This window comes from Poecilia reticulata, linkage group LG12 (assembly GCF_000633615.1).
Source record: "Poecilia reticulata strain Guanapo linkage group LG12, Guppy_female_1.0+MT, whole genome shotgun sequence".
Taxonomy (NCBI): Eukaryota; Metazoa; Chordata; class Actinopteri; order Cyprinodontiformes; family Poeciliidae; genus Poecilia; species Poecilia reticulata.
In genome coordinates this window covers 19565177-19589395 of record NC_024342.1, presented here as the reverse complement: position 1 = coordinate 19589395, position 24219 = coordinate 19565177, and the positions used below count along the sequence as shown (strand labels likewise).

Below are 24219 nucleotides of genomic sequence, written 5' to 3'. Positions count from 1 at the left end.
TAATAGTATGATGCAACTGCAAACCTACGAAGACATTGGCATCCACCTAAACTGACAAGCCAGACAAGGAGAGCATTAATCACAAAGGCACTTTGGTCAAATGAGACCAAAACATAACTACGTTATCAGTGAGACACTAAACAAATGTAGCCTTTAATCAACAGTGGTAAGGTGAAAGTCATTAAAGAATGAATCTTATAAAGGAGTGCACATACACTTTGCCTCAAGAAATGTAGCAGATGAGACCAAGCTATTTATTTTTGTCCTAGATCTAAAACGTTATCACCACAATGGCACTAAGTAGTGGTAGTATCATGCTGTGCTAATGCTTTTCTTCAGTAAGAACAGGGAACTTAGTTAGCTTCCTGCAGAACAACAAAGCTACATATTAAGCCAAAGTGGGTCCTGAGATCCTCTCTGTAGATGCCCAGTCAAAGTCCAGACCCGAATACAATAGATAACTTGTAGTAGGAAATTTAAAAAAAAGGTCTAATGTCCGCTGATGCTCTTTATTATATCTGTTTGAGCTTGAGCTATTATACAAAGAAGAGTTTCAGTCTCTGGTTGTGCAAGTCTGGCAGAGGCCAGAAGACTTGCAGCTGCAGCAGTTGACACAAGGAGGCTGAAAACAAAGCAATACCACATTTTCAGATGTTTATATGTGAATAAGTTTCAAAACTATCTATCATTTCCTTCCACTTTACAGTCATGCACTACTTCGTATTGGTCTCTCACGCAAAGTCTCAATGAAATGCATTCAAGCAGTTGATTTAAAAACTGCAAACACTTGAGTAATGCACCAAATAATGCACAGACACATTAAGCAGAGTCTCTCCTCTTAACGTGTCCAAACATTGTTTTCCTTGACCGTCCCTAAGAGCGGCAACCAGATGAATAATTTAGTTTAAATTACTTCTTTCCTAACTCTACTTAGCAAGAAATCATAAAAACATAGTCCGAGGGTAACAGCACTACAGCTAATGTGAGATTTAGAAGTGTGGAAGTACAGCGCAGAGGGACGACAAACCTTCCCCCAACTTTTAGAAATTAAGGAAAGAATGAAAGCTATTTTTTAATTACTGAACAGCATCTGGAAGAGAGCGTAGAAAACCTCAATATCTGGAGTTATGATCTGCTGATATATTCACTTGGAACCTGTCCAGGTTGGGAGGTTGGGGGGAGAGAGAGGGTTCGCTGAGGGACAGCGGTGAAACGATAACTGGAGGGGCTACGATTTATCTGTAGTTTGCCGTTTTTATCTGAATTCTCAACTTTTTTGCTATGTCATTTCATTCTAATGAGTCTCAAGATGTACAAACGTTCTACGAGTGGTTCTGTTGAAACTCTCAGCACAGCCAAGAACAACACCTGAGCTCACCTTAAAAACACTTTACGGAGGTGAAGGTACTCCTTGAGGTAAATGTTGTGACAGGCAGACTTTATTTATACAGAGAAATAGACAAAAACACAACCCTGGGGATGCTGAAAGCTCACAAGAGGAAAATATTACCCACATCGTTCACCTCTCCTTGCTGATAAAATACCATTACCTCAGTCTCACCACATCCGATCGTTATGTCACCGCAGTGTTCAAGAAAATATCTGAAGTTATGTTGAAATGATTCACTGCAGTGGTGTATCACACGACTTTTTTTTTTTTTTTTTTAATATCAACGGTGTGTTCAGTTATAACTGCTGCATTAACTTATTCCATACGAGGGTTTGGTGTGAGTTACAGAACGGCCATGACTTCATTGTGTCAGGAACAGAGCCCAGCACACAACGGTGTCATCTTCTCGGTCTTTATCTATTTTCTTCGGGCTATTATTCCAATGCAAAGCACCTCACTTGTTCAAGTCAGCCTTTTGTTTTGAGGATCACTTTCAAAAACCATTATGTCTCATCATAAAGAATGTGGCTATAATGACATGGTCTCTATTGTCTTCCTACCTGCTTTAGGAAGCTGGTCTTCAAGAACCTTATACACACACACACGCACGCACACACACACACACACACAACTTAAAACCATCACTTCTTTGCTCTCCACACATTTGAAGAAAGTCAAATAAATATACAATTGGAACCTGATATTTACATATAGTGTATAAAAAGATAGGTAGCTTTTGTTGTCACCTGTCTGACATCGAATCAGACTACACTTTTACTTTTTTGTCACTGTCAGACAAAATCCTTTGTGTGTCTGTTTTACGAAATTGAAATAAATGTACTGTTTTTGATTATTTTCTTTTTATTTCTTTTGTATTTGTATTAATGAAACCATAGAAGTGGTTCTCACGAGAAAACAAAAATTCATCAAAAATGGAAATGCAAGGTTGTTGCCTAGCAATTTGTGAAACTTTGTGAACTCCACCAACCCCTCCTGCAGCAACGCAGCCCCGTAACATGGTTCTGCCTCCTCTGTACGTTCATCTACCTGGTGGAATGGAGTTTTCAGGCTTGCAAGCTGCCCTGGTTTCCTCTAATGTGTAGCGATGGTTGTTATGGCCAAACACTTTGACTTTTATTTATCTCCTAAAAATTAGAGTTACATTCACCCTGTCGCTGTCAGACACACACACATTCGAACACTAATATGGAGATTGGTAGGCAACTTGAAATTAAGTGGCTTATTGTACGCACGGTGAACCAGATTTGTGAAGCTCTAACATTCTCTTGCTGTTGGTTTGGCTTGAGTTCTTTATTTTTCTCCATGATGCCACACAACAAAGCAATGTGTTGAATGTATTGTGCTTAAACACAGCCACAGGTTTAACTCCCTCCCTTTAACTACAATGTCGTGAATTAATCTATCGTGACACGGCATCATTATCAGGGCTTTCCCTAATTGCAAAGTAATCTCCAATGTTTAAAGTTTAGGAAAGTAATAAAACGTTACGTGCAATCTGGCCAAAAACAGGAAAAGTTCAACTTTCCTGCTTTTGTGAGAAAAAGATTTGTCTTAATATGCAGTGTATGTAAATGTTTGTTTCATCTGCATATGCAATGTTTGGTCTCAGATAATATGTCAAATTGGAGCTAGAAGCAGCCCAAACAGGATACCCGTTTTTTGTTGACAGAGCTCATGTTCCTCTGTGTCCTGACTTTTTTTTTCCCACATGCTTTTGTTTGCTAACTGAAGCTTTGTGCATTTGTGCAGTTTCTGTGTGAAGACACGGACAAGTCGTTTATGGAGAACATGTCCTGTTGAAACGCCAGCGTGTTTGTTGACATACCTAACAGGCGAGATCCTGATGCAGGAGGATCAATGCCGAACGCTTTGTTTGCTCTTGCAAATGATGTCGAGTCAGTGTGTCAAACGATTCTGGACAGCAGAGTTTGTGCCAAAAATGATTTGCAAATCCAGCAAGATGCCAGTTCAGCCACAAAGCCTGGTATTTTAAAGCTTTAATGCTTTTCAAGGAAGATTTTTAAAACCCAATACAACCTCAGTAACACACAGATTTTTTTAGTGTGTCTTTGGAATAAAATGTTACACTTATAGAGTAAAACTACTATAAATAATTTGATTTTAATCAAATAATTTTCGCCAAGCAAAAGTCTAGTAATATTTAAAATCTTTGGCTATATATATTTTTAATTAATAATTCAGCACTGTAAAAATGTATTTAAGAACATTTACGTTTTTTACTTTTAAGCGACCAGAAATTCTCGAAGTTCTTATTCTCAGATAGCCATTATTAATATTTCTTCATACACACGGTATTGTGTACTGGAGGGTGAACCTACATCCACACTTAAGTTTTTGCAGCCTTGTACATATTTTTGAAGATTCTCCTGCATTTAGTCACATCCGTTTTCCCATAATCTCCTACCAGATTTAAAATCCCAAACAGAGGAAAACATCTCCACAGCATGATGCATCCTACAGAATGATTCATCATGAGTTACTTTTAGCAGTTTCACAGAGCTCCGTGTAAAAGTTAAAATTAATCCAAACAACACATAATTTTTCTAAGTAGCAAACAGGGAACCTTTTTTATTTTTAATCAAAATAACTGGATTTGTTTATGCCTCGGGAGGAACAGTGGCATAGTTAGCTCAATGTGGGTAATGTGTTGTAGTTTGCACAGTCTCACTGTACCTAGATTCTCCCCAGGTACAACTTCCTTACACAGTTCAAAAGCATGCGAGTTATGGTAATTGGTCTTTCTAAACTGGCTGCAGGAGTGAGTATCAGAGAGCATGGATGTTTGTCCTGTCTATAACCCGTCCAGAGTTAACCCCGCATCTATTTGCAGATATATACAACGGAGGCTTTTAGTCCTCAAATTAGGACAATACGCCAAGATTATCAAGCAATATTCACTGCACTATGTATATGTAAAAGTGAACTTTCGAACATTTACACTCATATGTATGTCTGTCATTAACTAATATAAAAGTGGATATTAAAAAAAATTACTCATCTATATTATTGCTATTAATAATAATTATATTTCCATTATTTACTAAGTATTATTTATCTCGGCTCTCCAGGTGATTTGTGCGCCTGCAGGTGTCCGCATTAATCGTCCCTACCTATGTTCTCCTGACAGTTTGTGTGTTGCAATTGGAAATTTGCACTTCCTAAATGGCTTTTTACAAGAATAAAAGCAGCAAGGATTGGTACCGTTGCTATGAATACAAACAAACCTCGCTGTGCCTCACACATTTTTTTTTTTCTATGCCATTAGACTCGGCCTACCCCTTCACTCTTCGTCCCTCCCCCCCTAATGTTTTCCTGCGCCCGTTGCCGGGGCGACAGAAGGCGTTTCCCATGATTTAGATTTAAGGATGCCTCTCTCACGCTGTTTCCTCACTCAGACTGCCGGTCTCCCTGCAAGGCAACTGGCGGGAGGGATTCCCCTGCTCGTCGCCTCTCTGTCTTCCCCGTTCAAAACAGCTTCCAATCAGTCACAACTAGCTCCATTTTTTTTTCTCTTTCTCTTTTCCTTTTTTTTTTTTTTTTTTTTTGTATGCTTTTCTTTTCCACCGGCGCGCCCAATCTAGCGGCGGCATGTCCCGGAGCCAAAGTGCGGCGTGCGGTGCGGAGCAGAAACTTTGAAACACTTCTGACGAGGGGATTTTATTCCTACCAGATTCAGTGCAGTCCGCGGCAAGAAGAATTAAGAGTCGATTCTAACTGATGAGGTGAAACATTTATTTTTTTTTTTTCATAGCATCGCCTGATCATCGTCTTGCTTGTGGAATATAAAGGAGCCTGCGCTGCGCCTCCTCCTGCAGGATCGTTCCGGGGATTTACGGTGTTTTCTGTGTAATTTCAGGCAGCCTCCAAATGACGTCGAGATGGCTTGTGGCACGCTTCTCCCATCTATTTCCACGTTTGCCAGCGGACCAACTGACAAGAGCAGACCCATAGGAGGTGCTTATCTGGTGAGTATACCCTACTGCGTGCCAGATAGACCTTGGGCATCAGGGAATCTCTTATAGTCCTCTATTTAAAGTGTGTTTATTTCTCAGTGTAGCTCCCATATTATTACTGCAGTCAAGGCTTGACACTGCTGGGGCGTGCACCAGCTTACACAGGCAACCCTAGGCATTCAAACTAGGAAAGCACATATGGTTTCCAGCAAAACTCCTAGAAAGAATATTATCTGATTGCACGAAGTCTCCGAGTGCCTACCCAAGCCTACTTATTGTTTTTTTCCCCCCATTTTTGTGCTTTCTGAATCAATTCCAGTATTCCAGCCAGTGCACATTCCAAAGATCTTTCCTCCACCTGACTGAGTTGTGCTGCTGAGCTTTCATAAATATCACCCTTCATTAAATTCTTTCTTGAACTGAACTTGTCCACCAGTCGGTTTCCCTTGTTTTGGACTCTTTTAAAGTAGAGCAGGACATAAATGAGTATGAGTTTCTTGTAATTAGTGGTAACTCGACACAAACAAGCTTCTTATCTGGTCTCTGTAACCTATCTCTAGAAATGGAAGGAGGAGTTGTCCCATCTTAAGAGACCAAGTGTGCCGGAGAGAAGCAGCTGCTGCGACCCAGACCACCCCACAGCCACCAGCATAACAAGCACCAGCATGTCCAAGAAGGACACTGAGCCAGATCTGGACTTGGACTATGATTTTATTTTGTCCAATTCCATCTTGCAGCAGCAGCAGCAGCAACAGCAACAGCAGGAGGACGCCATGGGGTGCAGCTCTGCCCAGGCCATGTCGTCTTCCCCAGGTTCCTTCACCTCATCTTACCAACTTCCTTCTCCTCAAGACACTGCCAGCGAGCTGCTCTACACCATCCCAGACATCAGTGATGTTTCGCCCTCTGGAGGCTTTGTGGCAGAACTCATGAGGCCTGATTTGGACCCAGCATACCTCCACCCCCCTAGCCTCCATGGCAAGTTTGTAGTCAAGACAACAATGGACATGGGAGAGTACAGCCAAAGCATGACTGTAGGCAAGGCCTGCGTCGGCACGGCATCGGACTCTGCTCCGTCGCGGGTCTCACCGTCCTTCGTGTGCAGCCGGATAAAGCAGGAGAATCCCAGTAACTGCACCATTTCACAGCCCATCGACCTGCACTTGGCAGGGGTGAACTCTCATGGCCGGGCAGGCCAGCAACAGCGCCCCAGCAACTTGGATCTTCACGCATTTTCAGGGAATGGGAGGACCATGACCAGCACTAGATTGTCTTCGTCCTCGTCCCTTTCTCCAGACAATCCTCTTGGCCGGGAGCACCAATTGGGCCACCCTCTCTCTCAGATCCCGCTACCTCCGCAGGGGTACCACCATGGTACCTCTCAGGGCTACACCTCCTACCCTCAGGGCTCGTCCATGCAGTACCCAGGTGACTGGAACACCACTTTGGTATCAATTACTTCGTACGACCAGTTCAGCTGAGGGTGTATCTATTCAATAAATTCAATTTTAGAGAAGAAACAGTAGTTTTGGCAATACCAACTGCACAAGCGAATTCTGTTATTAAGATCTTTATTCTTCTATGGTATGATATTAATGTTTCATGGCGACAATGTTGGCCATCCTTTCACCCTACAGAGGGTCTCATGATCTCCAGCGGGGACTGCTTGCCCGAGGAGCCGAAGCCCAAACGCGGTAGGCGCTCCTGGCCCAGGAAGAGGGTGGCGACGCACACGTGCGACTACGTTGGCTGTGGCAAAACGTACACAAAGAGCTCCCACCTGAAAGCACACCACCGCACACACACAGGTAGAGCTCCCTTTACAGTTTTTCCTTCTCCTGTTGCCTTTTACTTTATGAGGCATGCACATTGAAGCCTCGCTCGTTAATCATACCTTTTTTTTTGTTATCTAGAGCTATTCAGCTTAAGGCTTTCATTGTGGATTTACAAAAAACAGGCCACATCACTTGCACGTTGTTGAACAAACACATTCATAGAAGGGTGGGGGATGGACTAGGGGAGTTGCTTGTCAGGTGCAGCAAAACAGGTTGACACTGATCCCTGCTCAAATACAAGTGCTAGGCCTTTTACGGAGGAGCTGCAGGACAGGATGGACCTCTTTTCTAGCTGGAGGTGGCTACTTCAATCTTAGGGATGGTGCTAACTGCTCTGTGTGTGTTTTTTTGTTTTTTTTATCACAGGGGAGAAGCCTTACCACTGCGACTGGGAGGGCTGCGGCTGGAAGTTTGCACGTTCTGATGAGCTCACTCGCCACTACAGGAAACACACGGGTCATCGGCCTTTCCAGTGCCAGAAATGCGACCGGGCCTTCTCCAGGTCGGACCACCTTGCTCTCCACATGAAGAGACACCTATGAGACGCAGACAAGACGACAAAAGTTGAAGGCCACAGTATATATATATATATATATATATCTGTCTGCAGAATCCCGAGCATTTTTTTTTTTTTTTTAACCAATACTTGCCTTCAAGCTGACGTCGAGCAGCAAGACATGCTGTGGTGTTCATGGCACAAAAAAAAAAAGCATTACTCCTTTAAGAGCCCCACTCACGTTGTGCAGGTGACTCGACGAGGCCTCAAAGCCAGGGTTGTAAAACCTTATTATAAAACAAAACAAAACAAAACAAAAAAAAAACACAAAGGGACCAAACTGGAATTTGTCTTATTTAACCGACAAAACTTGGTGGACCAGGTGCCAGCGGATTTTAACTGGAAAATTCAGGGAAACCAGGAGCAACAGACAAAGCATCTCCAGAGGCCTTCTAGCAGCGAGCAACACACCATCGCAGACTTTACTCCTAATACACACTGTTAAAACAAACTGTATTAATAAACACAGCGATATTTATCATCCCATTTCACCTGCAAAGCCATTTATTTTCAGGTACAATGTTAATTTATACAGAATGGTGCTGAGTAATAGAGAAGGTTTCTTTTAGAAACAAAAAAAGGTACCAAAGATGATGGAAAATAGATAAAAGAAAAGGGTGAAGCAATGAAAATTAAAGTGCCATTTAGTTGTTTGTGTTTTCTTCCAAAAAGTATGACTTCAGGTGAACACTTTCTAAACAGCGATGGCAATCTACAACGCACTGCAGCTGCAAAGTGCAATAATTTATATGAAACATTCGTATTTTTGTATTGAATGAGTAACTCTGAACAAAGATTTTGCTTTTGTTTATAGCCAAAATATGTAATATAATGTTAAACTTTGTACATTTGTACATAAAAATGTTTTGTTATTGTTTTGTATTTTACAGTATAATGAAATAAAAATGTATTTGAACTAAGAAAACCAAGGTGGCATTTATACTCTTAGCTAATTCAAATCCATGATGAGATGCATGTGGTCATTAGACATTTTGCGAAACCGTAACAGAGCAGCACATTTATATTTGAAATGGCAGCGGTGACTCAGTCGCATCCTACACAATATAATCGTCCCATATGAAGAGGCAAACCAGCACATCGTTGCCATATAAAAGTTTTCCCTTTTCCGCATGTTTTTTTTTTTCCACCTGTCAAAGGAAAGAAAACAGGACATTCAAGGATGACACCAGATCTGATTTCTGCTCTCTGCTGAGATAATATGAATAAAAACACAAAATGAAGCTAGAAAGACGGTCTTTGTATTCTCGTTTCTTGTTTGTACACTGCTGTGTGCATAAAACTGCTGTTTGAATATTCCCATGTTAGCGGGTTAATGACAAAAATTAAACTCTCCCTTAGTAAACCGAGTTTAACTGGTTAATGACTCAGCGACGTTTGTTTTATTTTGGGATCTTCATAGTAGAGGCTGTGAAAGAGTTTTATTTTGTTCATTTCTTTTAAAACAGTGCTTCCAAAAACTTGGGAATCTTTAGGATGCAAGTCATTCAAACTGCAAGCGTCTTACAACAAATTTTTAACAGAATCCAGTCCAAGAACAAACCAAAATATGCACCTGAGCTGAAAAAACTGCAGTTAAATTGATATGAGTTTGTAACATGACAGTGCAAAAAGAAATGTTGGAAAAAAAAGGTTATCCAACAACCTCTCAAAGACCATCTGTAAATAAATACTACCTCAACAATTTAGAAAAAAAAAGTTCTCAATGGAAAACAGATTTAGAATCATATGGTGCATATTAATATGACAATTTCAGGATTAGCCAACATAAAAAAAAAAAATTTAAAAAACAGAAAATGAACCATCTATGTGTCTACAGATGTAAGAAAATGCCCCTAAATTAAACACAAAAAGAACATACGTGTATGTATTATATTTTACACACACACATGTATCAAAACTATTTTACTTTAGAAATAGTATACTCAAAATTTCAACATACTTTGTTTCTATTCCAGATTATTTTTAAATATTTTTGACTTGTTTACAGTATATACATAGCCTGACCATTACCTTCCTACCTTATTCTGCTAGAAGCATATAACACGGTTTTTTCCAAGTTGGTATACATGGAATTATTTAAAGGCATCAATAATTGTATGCAAGCTTTAAAAGGGGACAAAAACAAAGATGTAGTTAAATTAAATACGAGCTTTACCCATGTTGGGACACTTACATAGTATCGACATTCATTTGATGCACGTCTTCATGTCGGAGCTGTTAAATCATGTGAAACATTTTGTGGTCTACGTTGCCCTCTGCAGGTTTATTCAGCTAAATCATCCTGTTTTTACAACAGGAAATGCTCTCTAATTCGTCTCTTCACTGGAATTGATATAAGGGAAGACAAAAATATAGTGAGTTGCATTTGTAAAATGTAGCATATATTATGATGTAAAAATAAAGACAAACAGAAGGTGACACACATGGTGCTTGATTGGTTCCAATTTAATTGTTTTTTTTTCAAGAAGCAAGTGAATACTGTAAGAACCTCTTAGATTTACCCTATTATTTGCAAACAAACAGTTGTTCTCAAGCAATAAAACAAAAGGCACATAGGCAAACTCTGATGCAAAAGTATTGGATTTTAATCACTACTCCATTGTATCCTGTTAACAACAGCCTGTCCTTTTACAGCAGCTCCCAACTGAGAATTATCCAGTGTTATCATGAAACTTTGATTTGGAACCGGGGAATAAAATACACTTTGGATATTAAAAGGCTTATTTGCAGATATACTGAACATGACTAACAAAACAGTGGAGGAGGAAGAGTGAAAACAACAAAAACAAATGTCTCCCTTAATCGTCGTCAAAGTTTTGCTGTAAAAGGAAGTTGGCAGCCAAGTTCTCATTCTTATCGCAAGCAAAGTAGGCTTGGATGACGAGTCCTTCTGGGAAACCCAAGGCTTTTAGCTGGATGGGAAGCAAAATGTGAAAGTTAGTTTAACAAAACTGTAATAACCATCAACCTTTTCAATTTAAGCTCTAGTGTTTTTAGATATTTTCAAAAAAAAAAAAAAGCAAGTTTCGGACATTGTCGTCTTCCATCTCACCCTCTCAATAGCTTCTTTTTCCTGTGGTGTGACCTGGATATAGTTCATCTCATCCCCACCAGCTGTACCACCTCCCACTCCTCCGGCTCCACCCGGTCCTCCTCCGTCACCTTCTGGAGTTGGGTCTGGACTTGGCTCATTCAGCATGTGGATGAACTGTTCTTGGTGGCTGCTGATCTCCTATAATTCAGGATGAAAAGTTCATGACTAGTTTAGTGTTGCAAAGTGAAACGCAGAACAGAGTGTTTAAAAAAAGAGCTTTAATGTGGCTGTGTGGAATCTATTAGTGTGATAAAAAAGAAACGAGGCGAATTCAAAATGTTGATCCATTTTTTTGTGCAATCAAAAGCAAAATTATGTTTCAGTTCTAATTATTTAACATTTTGCTCCCATTTGACAAACACACACTACTTTTGGTTAATTTGTTGCACAAAATCCCATTAAAGCACACTGCAATGTATTATCAACTGTAAAAATGCCCAAGAGGCTTGGTTTCCCTCGTCTTTCCCTTGCAATGTGTCATTAGAAGAATTACTTGAAATTTTAAACACTGGATATAGTAGACTGATAGATGAGTAAACTGTCATTTTGTTAAAAATCCCCTATAAAAATATAAAAGTCTTAATCTATAAGTGAAATACTGTTGAGGTCTGGCTCTTCCTCACCTGCAGCAGCTCTGGGTTCTCCCTGCCGATCTCCTGCAGCAACGTTGGAAGCAGGGCAGGATTCTGCTGAATCAGCTGTCGCATCACCTGGAACTGCGGCTGATTTCTTAGGAAGTTCAAGGGATTGGCTGGAAATGGAAATTAAAGTTGTAAGAAGCAAGGAACAAGAAAACTGGCAAAGAAAGCAGAGTTACGTGTCTCATTTGTTTTTGGAATCGGGGTGTTCCACCTACTTCCTGCTGTAGCGCTTGGTGAAGATCCAGTGCTGGCAGGAGTGTCAACACTTCCGGAGGGAGCAGCTGGAGCTCCACTGGATGGAGTCGCCGTGGTATCAGGTCCTGGAGCAGGACTCTGCTCTGTGGATGACACACCCTGTGGAAGGAGGGAGGCCTCCACTGGTTAGTAGATCAACAAGAAGGGGGATGATATCTTGATTAAGAAGTACTTTGTAAGAGTTTTAAGTTTTTTTTGCAAGTGAACACTAAAACCTCTGTCAAACTGTTTCCTATTTTTTCATGGATGCTGATGCATTTGAAGATGGATTTCATGTGGGTTTGTACAAGAAATAAATTGCATTCTCTGAAACCACTTTTGTCAAGTAAACAAAATATGTGTGTTGGCTTTGATGCAACCCAAGCTTGCATTATATGAATAAATATTTGGGTGAAGGGTGTAAAATGTAGTCCAACTCCGAATCAGAACTTAGTGAGTTACTTTTCTAGTTCTATATTTAAAACCAATTGACCGCCTGACCATTTTTGACTAATAGTTCACTGGCATATTATCTAAAAAATGATGAGCTGATACACAAAATAGGTCTAACTGTCACTCCTTGAACATCCAGCATGATGAGTACATTTTCATGACATTACATAACATTATTTGGGGTCATTGCTTGACATTTACCTTAAATTCAAATAGAAAAAAAAAAAACTACATTTATCCAAAAGAGAAATTAAATTTAACTCATATCATCCAAGTATCTTCAAAAAGTGATTGTGGAGAGTGATGCTTTGGGCAGGAAGGATCTCAGGTAGTAGTCAGTTTTGCAACGAATCTGAAGTTGCTCTATATCCCTGCATGACATGCTAACTACTCAATATCAAGGCAGCAGAGGTGATATTACACGGGAACATTTCCTAGATAACACCATCCAGTTTTTGCCAACACTGCTAATCTATCTCAATGCTTTTGCCACTCCTCTTTAAATCTCTCTCTGCCTGTGATGTTACAGTCGGGGATATGATCTTTGTCCATTATCGTAAATGGAAGAGTTGGCTTGGACTTGCTCCTCCTCTCTGTTCTTTGGTTCTGCTCTGCATCCAAGAAGTCCCCTTTTAAACTCCTCTGAGTTTTGGGCTCCTAGTTCAGGTATTATTTAAACTTTTGACATTCTATTGAGCTAATCCCAGCCTGTTTGCCATGGTTATGCAATAATTTTTGACTAACAGTTCACTGGCATATTGTCTAAAAAATGATGAGCTGATAAATACACAAAATAGGTCTAACTGTCATTACTTGAACATCCAGCATGCTGAGGGGAGTACATTTCCATGACATTACGCAACATTATTTGGGGTCAGGCCTCCACTGGTTAGTAGACCTCGAAGTAAAACAGCATCAACAAAAGTTGTTCCAGCTGCACAGCATCCAAAGCCAGAGGGAATAATTCTCCAAAAAAAAGCAATGCCACAGCCAGAAAAACACTGACCAAAAGTTAAAAGGAAGAAATCAGAATATAATGCAACAGAGCTACTCCAACATGCTGCCATCGTGAGTGGCACAACTGTGGGATTAAATGGAATTGCCTGTTAATTTAAATTTCATATTAAAATCCAAGGCAGTAGCGCATATTTGTGGTTTATAGTATGTCTACAAGTTGGATCCTCATCAAATGTAACGTTTTTGATATCCCCCCCTCAAAAAAAACCCAACTTTGCCAGCCTGTTTTATAGGAAGCTAAAACTACATACTACAATATTGTATTTTTCACCTAAAGCATCATGTTTTTGTGTGCTATTGAAATGGTAAACCCACAGTAGTGTGAGGGGTAGAAGATTTTTCTGAACAAATATTTGGGGACTCTTGTAAAGTTTATACATAAACATGACCATCTACAAAACAATGATGTGAATCTGATCTAAAGTTAAAAAAAACAAAAAAAAAAACAAGCCTTTAACACAACTATGGGCTGAGAAAGCAAAGTAAGCTCCAAAATTGCAAATGTCACAAAGGAGTATAATCTTTAATCAGTTAAAGTGATGCATCAATCTGGCAATATGATTAAAAGCTCATTCATTTCAACCACAAAGCTTCTCATACCGACAGCAGGTACTCCACAGCCCTGTCAGGGTTGTTGAAGCTCGCTCTCAGAGCTGCCACCACTTCTTCTCTCCCGAAGCCCAGGAGCATCATTTCATTTACCATGGCATCATACGACGAACCTGTCACTGAAGGAATGAGTAGACAGTCGCCAATACAGCAACTGAGATTTAGTCGCAGTGCAGACAAATCTTTTCATCTCTATTCTTTAAAACAAAATTTAAAAACCTAAGACACAGAAAGAGAGATAGTTATTTCTACAAAACATAACTCCATTTAAACAATTTGAGTAAAAAAAAAAAAAGTATTATTGTTTAAAGGAAATCAGAAAGAATTGATGCTCAGCAGTTCTCAGACATGCAGGTTCACAGGATTCACTGAGAGGCAACACATTTTCAAAGTGCAGAGCATGAGGACATGTAGATGTGTGCCTAGCGTACATTGGAACAGCTAACAAACATCTAAACATGTAAATGCAGCCTTACCAAGAGTTGAAACAGCTTCATTTATCAAGTTGGAGTTTGGTGAAATCTCAGAGCTTGTAGAAAAGAAAAGAAAATACTCAATATCTCCAAAACGTAATGATATTGAGTGAATGTCTGATCCTTACCCGCTACTGCCACTACTGGTGGAGGATGGTTCAGAGATGGGTGGTGTCTCCTCTTGTTTGTCCTCTGACTTGTTGTCGGAGGGAGTCGTTTCTGCTGGATTATCTAAACTAGACAAAGCTGCAGGAGGAGCTGCAGGAGGAGCTGCAGAAGGAGCTGCAGGAGGAGCTGCAGAAGGAGCTGCAGGAGGAGCTGCAGAAGGAGCTGCACGAGGAGCTGCACGAGGAGCTGCACGAGCCGTGGTGACGGGAGCTGAAGAGGTTAATGAAGTCTGTGTGGTGGCTGAGGCTGTTTTGGGCTGGAAGAAAAAAAATTTAAATCACAGGCCATAGAATATCTTCGTCAAATAAAAGCTGTCGTTATGATCGAACTATCAACTCTGTTGTATTTTACATAATTATGCTGCTCCAAATTGATAATAAACAGTAAAATATATTTTTTTCTGACTAAAGTAATTGGACAGCTTTCATCCTATGATGGAAAACCAGCCAATGCTAATTCAAAAAGAAAAACACAGCAAGTTGGAGAAACTTTAAATTATGAACCTTTGTCACCATGAGCACCACAAAGTTCTTCTCATCAATGTTGTACTCTTTGAGAGGCGTGTCATCGTTTAAGATTTTACCTGCCAAAACACAAAAAAACGAACAATTATATAAAATGGTGCACACTTTATATGAACAAAACCTCTGTTGAACGAATGACAGATCATTTCTAGGAAAGCAAATGTGTAAAATTCAAGTTTTACATTGAAGTCTAAAATGCTACAGTCCCATTACATTAGAAAAATATGAGAGAGTATGCAACAGTGTTTAACATGAATAGATAAATCTTAACATATTACTTAGCATTACTATGGAAAACAAACAAATGTAGCAAAATATGCATCACTTGTCTGAACAACGGCCTCTTAAAGTTAATAAAACTATTAACCACTCAGAGACTTCTTTAATCTTGCACTGTCCATGTGGTTACAGTTCTTTCTAAATAAAGCTGACCATAATCCATCAAATCTATAGGTGAAAATAAAGTTGCACATGGATTGTGGGTAGCTTCATTTAGTGGGGAAAAAAATCTGTATGAAAAAACTACTTTTTTCAGTGACACAATTGTTATTTCCTCTGCTCTTAACACTTAATGCAATCAGCTTTTGACTTCTGGGTCACTCTGTTCTCTTCAAGCTGCAGCTTTTCTGTGGGATTTCTGTCCCACAGAAAAGCTGTGGGACAGAGCTTTTCTGTCCCACAGCTTTTCTGTGGGACAGAAAAACTGTGGGACAATGATTTCTGTAAAGACAGAAATCTCTGTGTTAATTTTGCCACATGTTTTAAATCATTGTCCTTTCAGTTGTCTGGCAGATTTTGGCATCTCAAAATGTTGGTGATGCCTTACAAGACTGACTTAAAAAAAAAAAAAAGATACAGAAAAAGTTCTTTAAAAAGGTTCAGTTCTTTAAAAATCACAACAAACTTCTTATAATGAATATCTATCACATATAAATTCCCCTTTCTCAAATAGTTGTGTAATATTTGCAACTCTAAATTACTTATTAGCTTACTGAGGGCAAAAATGGCTGTTTGAATTGTAAAGTTTGCAGACCTTTTCCCACCTGTCTTCTTCCCCCCTCCCCACCATATTTAATCAAACCTGGAAAAATAAAATCCCATACTTTTCCAGACTTTCACACATCTCTACCAAAGACTCCAAAAACATGGGAAGGTAATGTATTATTTCATGAATTTGCACATATCATACCAGCATAGATCAATTTCTGTGCTGCAATCGAAAAGATGTCCTTCCCCTTCTCCTTTTCAATCCTCTCTTTTAATGTTTTCACCTATAGAAAAAACATGAAAAAACGTTAACAATGGTGTTCACATGTTATGTTGCACAATTGTTTACAACCCTTAAAACATCCGTTTAGTTGCCGTGAATAATAAAGGAAGTGACTTTACCTGCTCTCATAAAACTGGTTCAACAAACCAAATTCCCTGTGACATATCACCTACAAAAATAACAGCTTCCTCCTGAAATTGCCACAACGACCCAAGTTAAACCAAGTTTAAGAGACGAATTAAAAGGTAAAAAATAGTTATAGTCTCCTTTTGGTTAAATTAAAATATTACGCAGTCCCCGTACATGAAAAAAGAACATCATATAAGCTCACCGAAAATAAAAGTTAGTAAGTAAATCATTTCAAACATCATGTGGAGCATCCCGTGGGCTGCGGCTAATTACTGATAACACAAGTCACTTTTTCAATATGTACAAGTCAGTTACTTTGACTAGTTCAGAAATGGTAACATAATTATACAAAGCTCAAGTAGGACGCATCGAGGACAAATACATAAAAAGCATTCCATGAATTTTCGCAAACCTACTTATGGACATGCCTGTTATGATACATTCCAAAACTGTTCTCGGTTCCAGGACATATCCCACTCCCACTCCACCCCCTTCATTTATATTTTTATCTCTCACCGTCTCCTCCTCATCGATGTCAATTTTAAATGTTTGTTGTTGTAATGTCTTCAGAGTTATCAGCATCTTGTCAGTCGAGCTTTACCCACTTCACTGGCTTAAATCGATTAAATCCAACTTGAAAGACTCCACTGTTTTTTTCGTTTGCTCATCACAACCTGTCAGCCGCCATGACTTTTCGGTTCTCTTCTTCGTGTGTTAAACATCGTGCTTATGGTCCACCTTGTGGTTAGATGGTGAACAACATCCTATGTTGTGTTTGCATTCAATTTGACTCAGAAATTGTCATATTAATGCACTGTATTGAGTGATTTTTTTTATTTAACTATGTTAGTCAAATACCCATGTTTATTCACTCTCTTTTACAGCTAATTAGATATTTGGTCATGGTGTTTTTGTCAGCGATTGTATAAATACAACTTATTTAATTTGACTTCCAGTCTATAAATCAACCTCATTCATTCAGCACTAAGCTTGAGTGAATATATTCCAGATTTCCCCTTTACTTACATTTTGTTAAAAACAAAAAAATGCTTACCACAATTAATTTATTTTAATACAAAGTAACCATGAACATAAAGAGTTAGGACAGGCAGCACGAGTATGTAAGTAGCATTATTTCAGTTTGCTGACTAGTGGGCAACATGGAAAAAAGGCTTGTGTTTATGTCTGTGTTGCAATAGAAAATTATAAGAAAGTTCCTACAATCACAACCCTTTAACACTTGTTAAATCACCTGTTATCACTCAATATTCAAAGCTTTTATGTAAAGCTGTTTTTTTTTTTTTCAAAGTTGTTGCCCAGTGGTCACTTTAGGAGGGCTGCTAAGTACAAAAAATAAAATATTCAAGGTGTTCTGCAATATTGTGTAGTCTTAGTCAATCTTCATCTCCCACTTCTCTGTCTTTCTGGCCTGCTCTTCTCGCATCCTGAGATCCTCCTCTCTATTCAGGCTATCCCCCCCACCTCTATCACGTTTTCACAGAAGGAGCAGTGGCCTCACTGGCCTTGGCCTATACATCCTCTCATCAGGCATTCCTTATGCTGCTCCACTCGGCAGCTGTACTATTGTCCTCTTTCCCCCTCTCCTCTCCTCTCCTCTCCTTCTCTGTGACTGTGTCTCCTGCTCCTGTCTCCAGGGGTCGTCAGTCTGCCATCGGCATTCTCTGAAGTGGAGAGCTGCAGAGATTACAATCTGATCCCGGGTGACTCAAAGATATTTTTAAGAGATGATGTTAGACATGTGAAATAAAGACTCAGCCCCCATTCCCCCACCTTAAGAAGGCAGAGTAGGGAAGGATGTGAAAATTAGAATTTTAGTGGAAAAAAAAAAAAAAAGTAAGAAACTGTGTCCATAAGGCTTCTGAAAACTTGAAGCCATTTTCTGCAAACATCTACCCTGCAGGATTAAGTGTCTTGAACAGATACTCAAAAACATGCGTGGTTTCGGTCAGCGGGGTTCTTGCAGGGTGTGGAGAGTAGTTCAGAGGAAAACAGATGACTGGAAGGGTGTAGCCAATGAAAGCTACTGACAGGCTTTCTCAACCAAGCGCAGTGACTGTTTACCTATTTTATTCAGTTTCCATCTATCTATCCATCATAATATTTATAGCCTTAATTAATTTACAATACATCACTGCAGATGGGCATTTAGCAATATAGAATACCTTTAAAGACAGTAAAAAATTATAGCAATCACATAAATCCTAAAAGTATCTTACTTAAAACAGGCCACAATGAAATCAGGACAATCATTGAACCACCATGGTCAAGCTGTTTACATGTCTGCAATCCTGGTCTTCTTTAAAAAAAAAAAAAAAAAAAAAAAATCATTTTGTTTTATTTTGAAAATTTGCTAGTCTAATCAGTTTGAAGTCCTCGGGTAAATAACTCCATGCAATTAACCGCTTGCACAGAAAAAAGCGGTTTGACTAAAAAAGGTTTCACAAAAAGATACCTTACGATTCTTGCTGAATGCACCATGAGTTACTAAACCTAGAGGAACTGCAACAACACTGAGCAACTGAGGAGCCCAATCTTACATTTAAAATTCATAAGAAATTACAAAATTGAAGCATGATGAAATCTAACAGGTTTTATGTTCAAGATTTTGATTGATTTAGCATAAAACCTGGATGTCACAAGGTAACTTAAATGATCATTTAGTGCATGGAACCATTTACAACATGAAATCAAGGAAAATCTTGAATTAGTCTAAATGTAGGTGCACATGTAGGTATATGAAGGTTTGCTTTAGCAACTCTGCTCATCATTTTCACCATGTTTTTCAATTTTTAAATGAGAATCCAGAACAAAACCACAATAATTCACTTCTGACCTGCTCAATGCGATGACCATTAAATTCTAAATTCAAACTGGAGCCACCGATTGCAGATCCTACCCTCAAAAAGAAAACCGAAGCAATCTTTTTAACATCCATGACTTCTTGAGAACGTCTACACATTGCAATCACAAACGTCTCTGTATTTTATTGGGCTATTATATGACAGACCAACACAAAAGGTTATTACTGCGAGTCATTGTTTTCAACATTTGTTTAGAATAAAATAATACAGACTCCAGTCTCAGGTCTGATGGCCCTAAACAGAGTCCAGTGCAACCTATTACCTTCAGATGTTTTAAGGTCAGTATAAATCCAGCTGCTCTGTGAAGGCCTCGTAGTTTTGTTGGGAGAACATTGGAGATCAAACAGCATCATAAAGACCAAGGAACACAGCAGGCAGGTCAGGGTGCTTACTGTTCAATCCACCGTCAGAAAATGGAAAGTGCATGGCCTAACAAGAAAAAAAAAAACTAAACAGAGATCAAAAAGAAAGCAATTAAAAAAAGAAAACAATTGTTAGAGAGCCATAAGGAGCACCATACTGTGGTGATCATTTTCCTTAACAAGGACAGGGAACCTGGTCAGAGACGATGGAGACAAATATAGGAGCTTCAATCACCTCTCGGTAGGATGATTCTAAACATACAAACTGAGCAGAGTTTAAGTCACAACATATTCATTTCATGTTAGAATGGCGTAGTCAAAGTCAAGACATGAATCCAACTGAGAATCTGCAGCCAGACCTGGAAATTTCAGTTTACAGATGCTCTCTGTTCAAGACTTTGCTTTGCAAAGATTAATTGGCAAAACTTCCACTCCCTAGAATTGCAAAGCGCTTAGAGATATTCTCCAACTCCAATTCCATTCTTGAAGGGAACCTTAGTTAAAATCAGGAAATGATGATTTCACTACACTTCAGTCATGCTTTAAAATAACATCAAACCTCATCATAAGCTTCAGTTCTCCTGTGTGTCATTTCCAAGGATACAACATTTTACAGGACATTTAGAGCAGAGAGGAAGACAACATTCAGTATTCTGATAACTTTATTATCAAGTTAAAAAAAGACAATGAATTACAATATTTACAGAATATCCAGAGATAAATGGAATAAAATTGTAAACAATCATTCTAGGCAACATCACAACCCACCATCAGGTAATCAGATGTATATAGGAAAAAAAGGCAAGGAGAGATTCTAGTTTCAAACTATGGAGACAACAGTCTGAAAAGAGAAATGCTTTTTGAAACAAACTAAACATATATACAAGTATCCAGTGTGTCTTCAGCAGGGGCGGGGACATTTGGTAAACTGGGGATTTTTACAGTCTGGATCCTGAACACAGTGAAGGATTCATCAAAGATCATCACGGAACAACGAACTATACCAGGCCGACAGCTTCATGGCCACACTTGTCCAGACTCATCCTCTGGTTTACGCCGGGCCGGGAAATAAAACTGTATTCCTACGACAACTACTTCCAACGGGCTTTTCCCCTTCTGGGAGGGGAGGCAAGTTTGTTCTGCAAAATGGGAGAACAGTTTTTAAAATTGAGCACCAACTCAACTGGATTTAAGCTATTTCAGGAACTGAGGAGCAGATAAGGGCTGCTTTCTTCACTTCTTGTTGACTGGAAAGATCATGAGATTATGAGCAGGCAGACGTGGTCTAAACAAGTCGCCGCCGTTCCTGTTAACCAAGAGAACACAGTGGAGCGACACGATTTCGGAGACATGAACCGGCTACATCTATAGGCTGACTAAAAACCCACATGGTGACGAAGCACAGGAAGAGGACCCAAGCAGTTCGTGCTTCCAAGTGGACTATTTGCGTGCGTCATCTCTTCATTCGCCACAATAACATCCCTGCCCGATTATTGAGAACTGCATAAGTTTCCTTTTATGCTTCCTTTCTACTCCTTTGCTGCACAAAAAAATTGCAATCAGACGTTGTACAACAGCTCGATAACGTTGGAATTGAGATTGAAAAGTCTCTAAAGGTTATCTTCATTTTTTTTCTTCCCCTGAAAAATAATAATAAAAAAAAAAAAACACCCAAAGGAAAACGGGGTTGATTAATCCTTTCTGAAACACCACAGTTCACACACTTAACAAGGAGTTTTGTTTTCTATACATGGCTGCAAACATGTAGCTTTCCTGGGTTCCTACATGTTGAACTATAATGCAAGGATTCCAAGGTCCAAACCTAGAATTCACCATCTCCATTGACAGTTCAATGCAAATAATAATAATAATAATAATAATAATATTCAAAAAAGACAAGTACAGCAGCAAACACAGCAGGCTTCATAAATATTTTGGTACTGAGAACACAGCCTCGTTGGTTGTGCTCCTGAACAAATTTTAAAATCAGAGCTATCCGCTGTTTTGTTTTTTGTATTTTTTTTATAACAGATTGTTCACCGTTTCCTGTCGGTTTTACTTAAATTGGACACGAATTGAACAGAACCATTGTCTCATAAGGCTTCAGGGCATTTAAGCAGCAACTTCCAACAAATACAATCTCTGCTTTTTTTCCAAGATCAACAAGATAAATCATCGTAAAAATAAAAATAAGAATAACATATAAAAAAAAACAGCACACAAATGTGGACTACTACATGTTGATCAACACAGAATCAGAGATTAACAGTATTTTTTTTTACCTTATGAAAAGTCAGGTATATGTGTACCTGGAACTTTCCGTTTTGCTTACACTTGTCTTTTCTGTGATTTTTCTTTTCAAAACGGAACAGGAACTGCTTCCACCCTAAATTTATTATATGATTTTTAAGGACTTGCAAGCCAATTATTAAGAAAAAGAAAACTGGAGGCATCTAAAGAAAAGCAAAGCTGGCTGCTAATCAAGCCCCAAACGGACTTAAAGTTGCAGAGAATTTCTCTTTTATTCCTCAGAATTGAATCTAAGTCTTAAAAAAAATTAAAAAATTAAAAATTAAGATTGCAAATTGCATTTTTAATAAACGGTATTGTCTGGGTGTAACCCTCCCGAATGTTAACGTGTTTAAGCCTTACCAACTATATTTCAGCATAGTGTATCAATAAACATGACAATGGAAATCTGACTGTTGAACTGAGGATGCATTAGACCAGCTCTCACTACTCTAAGACTGGACTACGTTACTCCAAATCAGCCAGCATGTGGAATGTTCCCTGCAGGCTCTAGATCTGCAGTGACTCAGCAGCATTGGAATGATCGCTAAGATCATGGAGGCCATGGGGGCTTTAGGCCAGGATAATGGAGGACTAAAATGCCACTGGACTGGTGTGTATCTTTCCAATCTTGACTGAAGAAGGAGCTTGCTATGTCCGACCAATAGAAGTAGAACTGGTTGTTGAATGATGTCTTCAACTGCGGGAGGCGGGGGTGGGGGACAGCAACATAGATAAACACGTGTGTATTTGTATTAAAACTCTAGGTTTCGTTAAACAACTTAGCCATTTGGCATATTTGCCAGTAGAGGAGTTTTATTGTAAGGCACTGGTTTCAAAACACAGACGAGGTCTGAACCCACTGTGGTCTGATTCTGTGCACGGTGTAACCCAGTGAACCTGCAGTTCGATTCATGTTGTCTGGGTCTCTGCAGATGTGGTTGCACACACCTAATCCAACCATCAGCACTGAAAAGACAAGTGTAATCTGCCTTCGTCAAGAGGCCATTATTTTTTTAAGCCAGTTGCAGCTCATTTCTGAGTGGACATGAATACAGATATGACACGTGAATCATATCTCTAGGTCTATTAACAACATGAATCTCACAGGGATAAACGGGGAGTTGTGTAAATTCACCAATAGGTCAAACAAAAAGTACAAGTTAAAGGAGCCGGGCATCACAGGTTGAAGGCTTATACTCAGTATAATATAATATAAAGGGACCTAGATTATAGCAATTTGCTACAAAGGCTGAAAAAAATGTTCAAAATCTCTAAAATGAGGAAAAGATGACTTTTGATTTATACTAACATAGGTTAAGGTGCCATTATTTCTAAGGAATAATCCCACACATTTAACACAGGATGGAAAAAAAAAAAAAGTCCCAAATTTTCACCAAGGAGTAAGAACTGGTCGCTGTGCAAATGTTTACCTCTTTCACCCGTCGTTGGTTTAAAAAGGTAAAATTCACCAAAAGATGCTAGAAATAATAAAATGCTTACTTTAAGTTATCGATTTGGACAATATTCTTCATAAATAGCTTGGTTTCGTCAAGGTAGGGATCTTTCTTGGTGGATGTGACCAGAATGTCAGCGATAAAAGAGTTCTGTTCACTATTGGTTACCAATATATTAAGTTCTGTCCAAGGGGACTGCCCATTTAAAGGGGCTCAGACGCTTTTTTTTATGCAGCACAACCTAATACTTATATATGTAACACCTAAAAAAAATCTACTAATGCACCAACTGATAAAAGTCACTTTTCTTTAAATTTAAACCTCCCAAAGGCTTCTGCGCTGATTTTTCCCAATTGTTTTAAGCATGAAGTCGCTACAATCAGTTCAAGGAGACTGTTGATCCATTTTGGTGTGAAGCATTTCTTTGTCCTCCACATACTGGCTCTGACTAGTCAGTGAGAGATCAGTGGGATCTTCTTCCTCTTTGCCGTTACTGGCCGGGTCCAGTCTCGAGTCCGCGTTAACAGAGGAGTCACTGGAGGACGGAGCCGAGGCCTCAGCAGCTGACGTGGAGCCGGTGTCCAGGCGCGTGTTGTTAACTACCCTGGAGACGAAGGAGGGGGACATGAAGGAGAGACATGTCAGACTAGTTGCATTCCTTACACAAAATTCAGCTTCCTGGAGGCGCAACTTTGGCAGATGGAATCCATAAAAACAAATTAATTCCTGGGCTCCTACAGCAAATTCCAAAACCCATACTTTTCCAGAGTGAAATTAGCAGCTTCAAGTCAACTTCTGGTCCATTTTTAGAACAAACATG

General features: G+C 39.3%; 3 protein-coding genes across 7 annotated transcripts in view; 1 reads left to right on the top strand and 2 right to left on the bottom strand.

Annotated features, from left to right (window-relative positions):
• Nucleotides 1-4760: 4760 nt before the first annotated feature.
• On the top strand, nucleotides 4761-8348 carry klf4 (Kruppel like factor 4). The gene is made up of 5 exons (XM_008424438.2): nucleotides 4761-5154; nucleotides 5289-5397; nucleotides 5946-6813; nucleotides 7023-7193; nucleotides 7587-8348. The coding sequence occupies exons 1-5, from the start codon at nucleotides 5150-5152 to the stop codon at nucleotides 7760-7762; spliced, it is 1329 nt and encodes a 442-aa protein (XP_008422660.1). The 5' UTR covers nucleotides 4761-5149; the 3' UTR covers nucleotides 7763-8348.
• Nucleotides 8349-10223: 1875 nt separating this feature from the next.
• On the bottom strand, nucleotides 10224-17126 carry rad23b (RAD23 homolog B, nucleotide excision repair protein). The gene is made up of 10 exons (XM_008424437.2): nucleotides 16926-17126; nucleotides 16200-16281; nucleotides 14990-15069; nucleotides 14447-14742; nucleotides 14322-14374; nucleotides 13837-13964; nucleotides 11748-11886; nucleotides 11515-11642; nucleotides 10850-11029; nucleotides 10224-10709 (listed from the first exon to the last, which is right to left on the bottom strand). The coding sequence occupies exons 1-10, from the start codon at nucleotides 16989-16991 to the stop codon at nucleotides 10596-10598; spliced, it is 1266 nt and encodes a 421-aa protein (XP_008422659.1). The 5' UTR covers nucleotides 16992-17126; the 3' UTR covers nucleotides 10224-10595.
• Nucleotides 17127-20297: 3171 nt separating this feature from the next.
• The window catches only part of znf462 (zinc finger protein 462), a 54562-nt gene continuing 50640 nt past the window's right edge, over nucleotides 20298-24219 (bottom strand). For all 5 annotated transcript variants that reach the window (XM_008424432.2, XM_008424435.2, XM_008424433.2 and 2 more), the window contains one exon: nucleotides 20298-24003. In XM_008424432.2, the coding sequence (XP_008422654.1) occupies nucleotides 23784-24003 (220 nt within the window). In that variant the 3' untranslated portion in view covers nucleotides 20298-23783. The remainder of the gene's footprint in view (nucleotides 24004-24219) is intronic.

What these genes read in the sequence shown, in the direction of transcription:
- klf4 (XM_008424438.2), top strand. An exon ending in CTCGTCCATGCAGTACCCAG is followed by an intron (nt 6,814 to 7,022) that starts GTGACTGGAACA and finishes TTCACCCTACAG; the next exon opens with AGGGTCTCATGATCTCCAGC. An exon ending in ACACCACCGCACACACACAG is followed by an intron (nt 7,194 to 7,586) that starts GTAGAGCTCCCT and finishes TTTTTATCACAG; the next exon opens with GGGAGAAGCCTTACCACTGC.
- rad23b (XM_008424437.2), bottom strand. Translation starts at nt 16,991, where the DNA reads ATGCTGATAACTCTGAAGACATTACAACAACAAACATTTAAAATTGAC. An exon ending in ACATCGATGAGGAGGAGACG is followed by an intron (nt 16,282 to 16,925) that starts GTGAGAGATAAA and finishes TTTTTTCTATAG; the next exon opens with GTGAAAACATTAAAAGAGAG. An exon ending in ACCAGTAGTGGCAGTAGCGG is followed by an intron (nt 14,375 to 14,446) that starts GTAAGGATCAGA and finishes CTTTTCTACAAG; the next exon opens with CTCTGAGATTTCACCAAACT.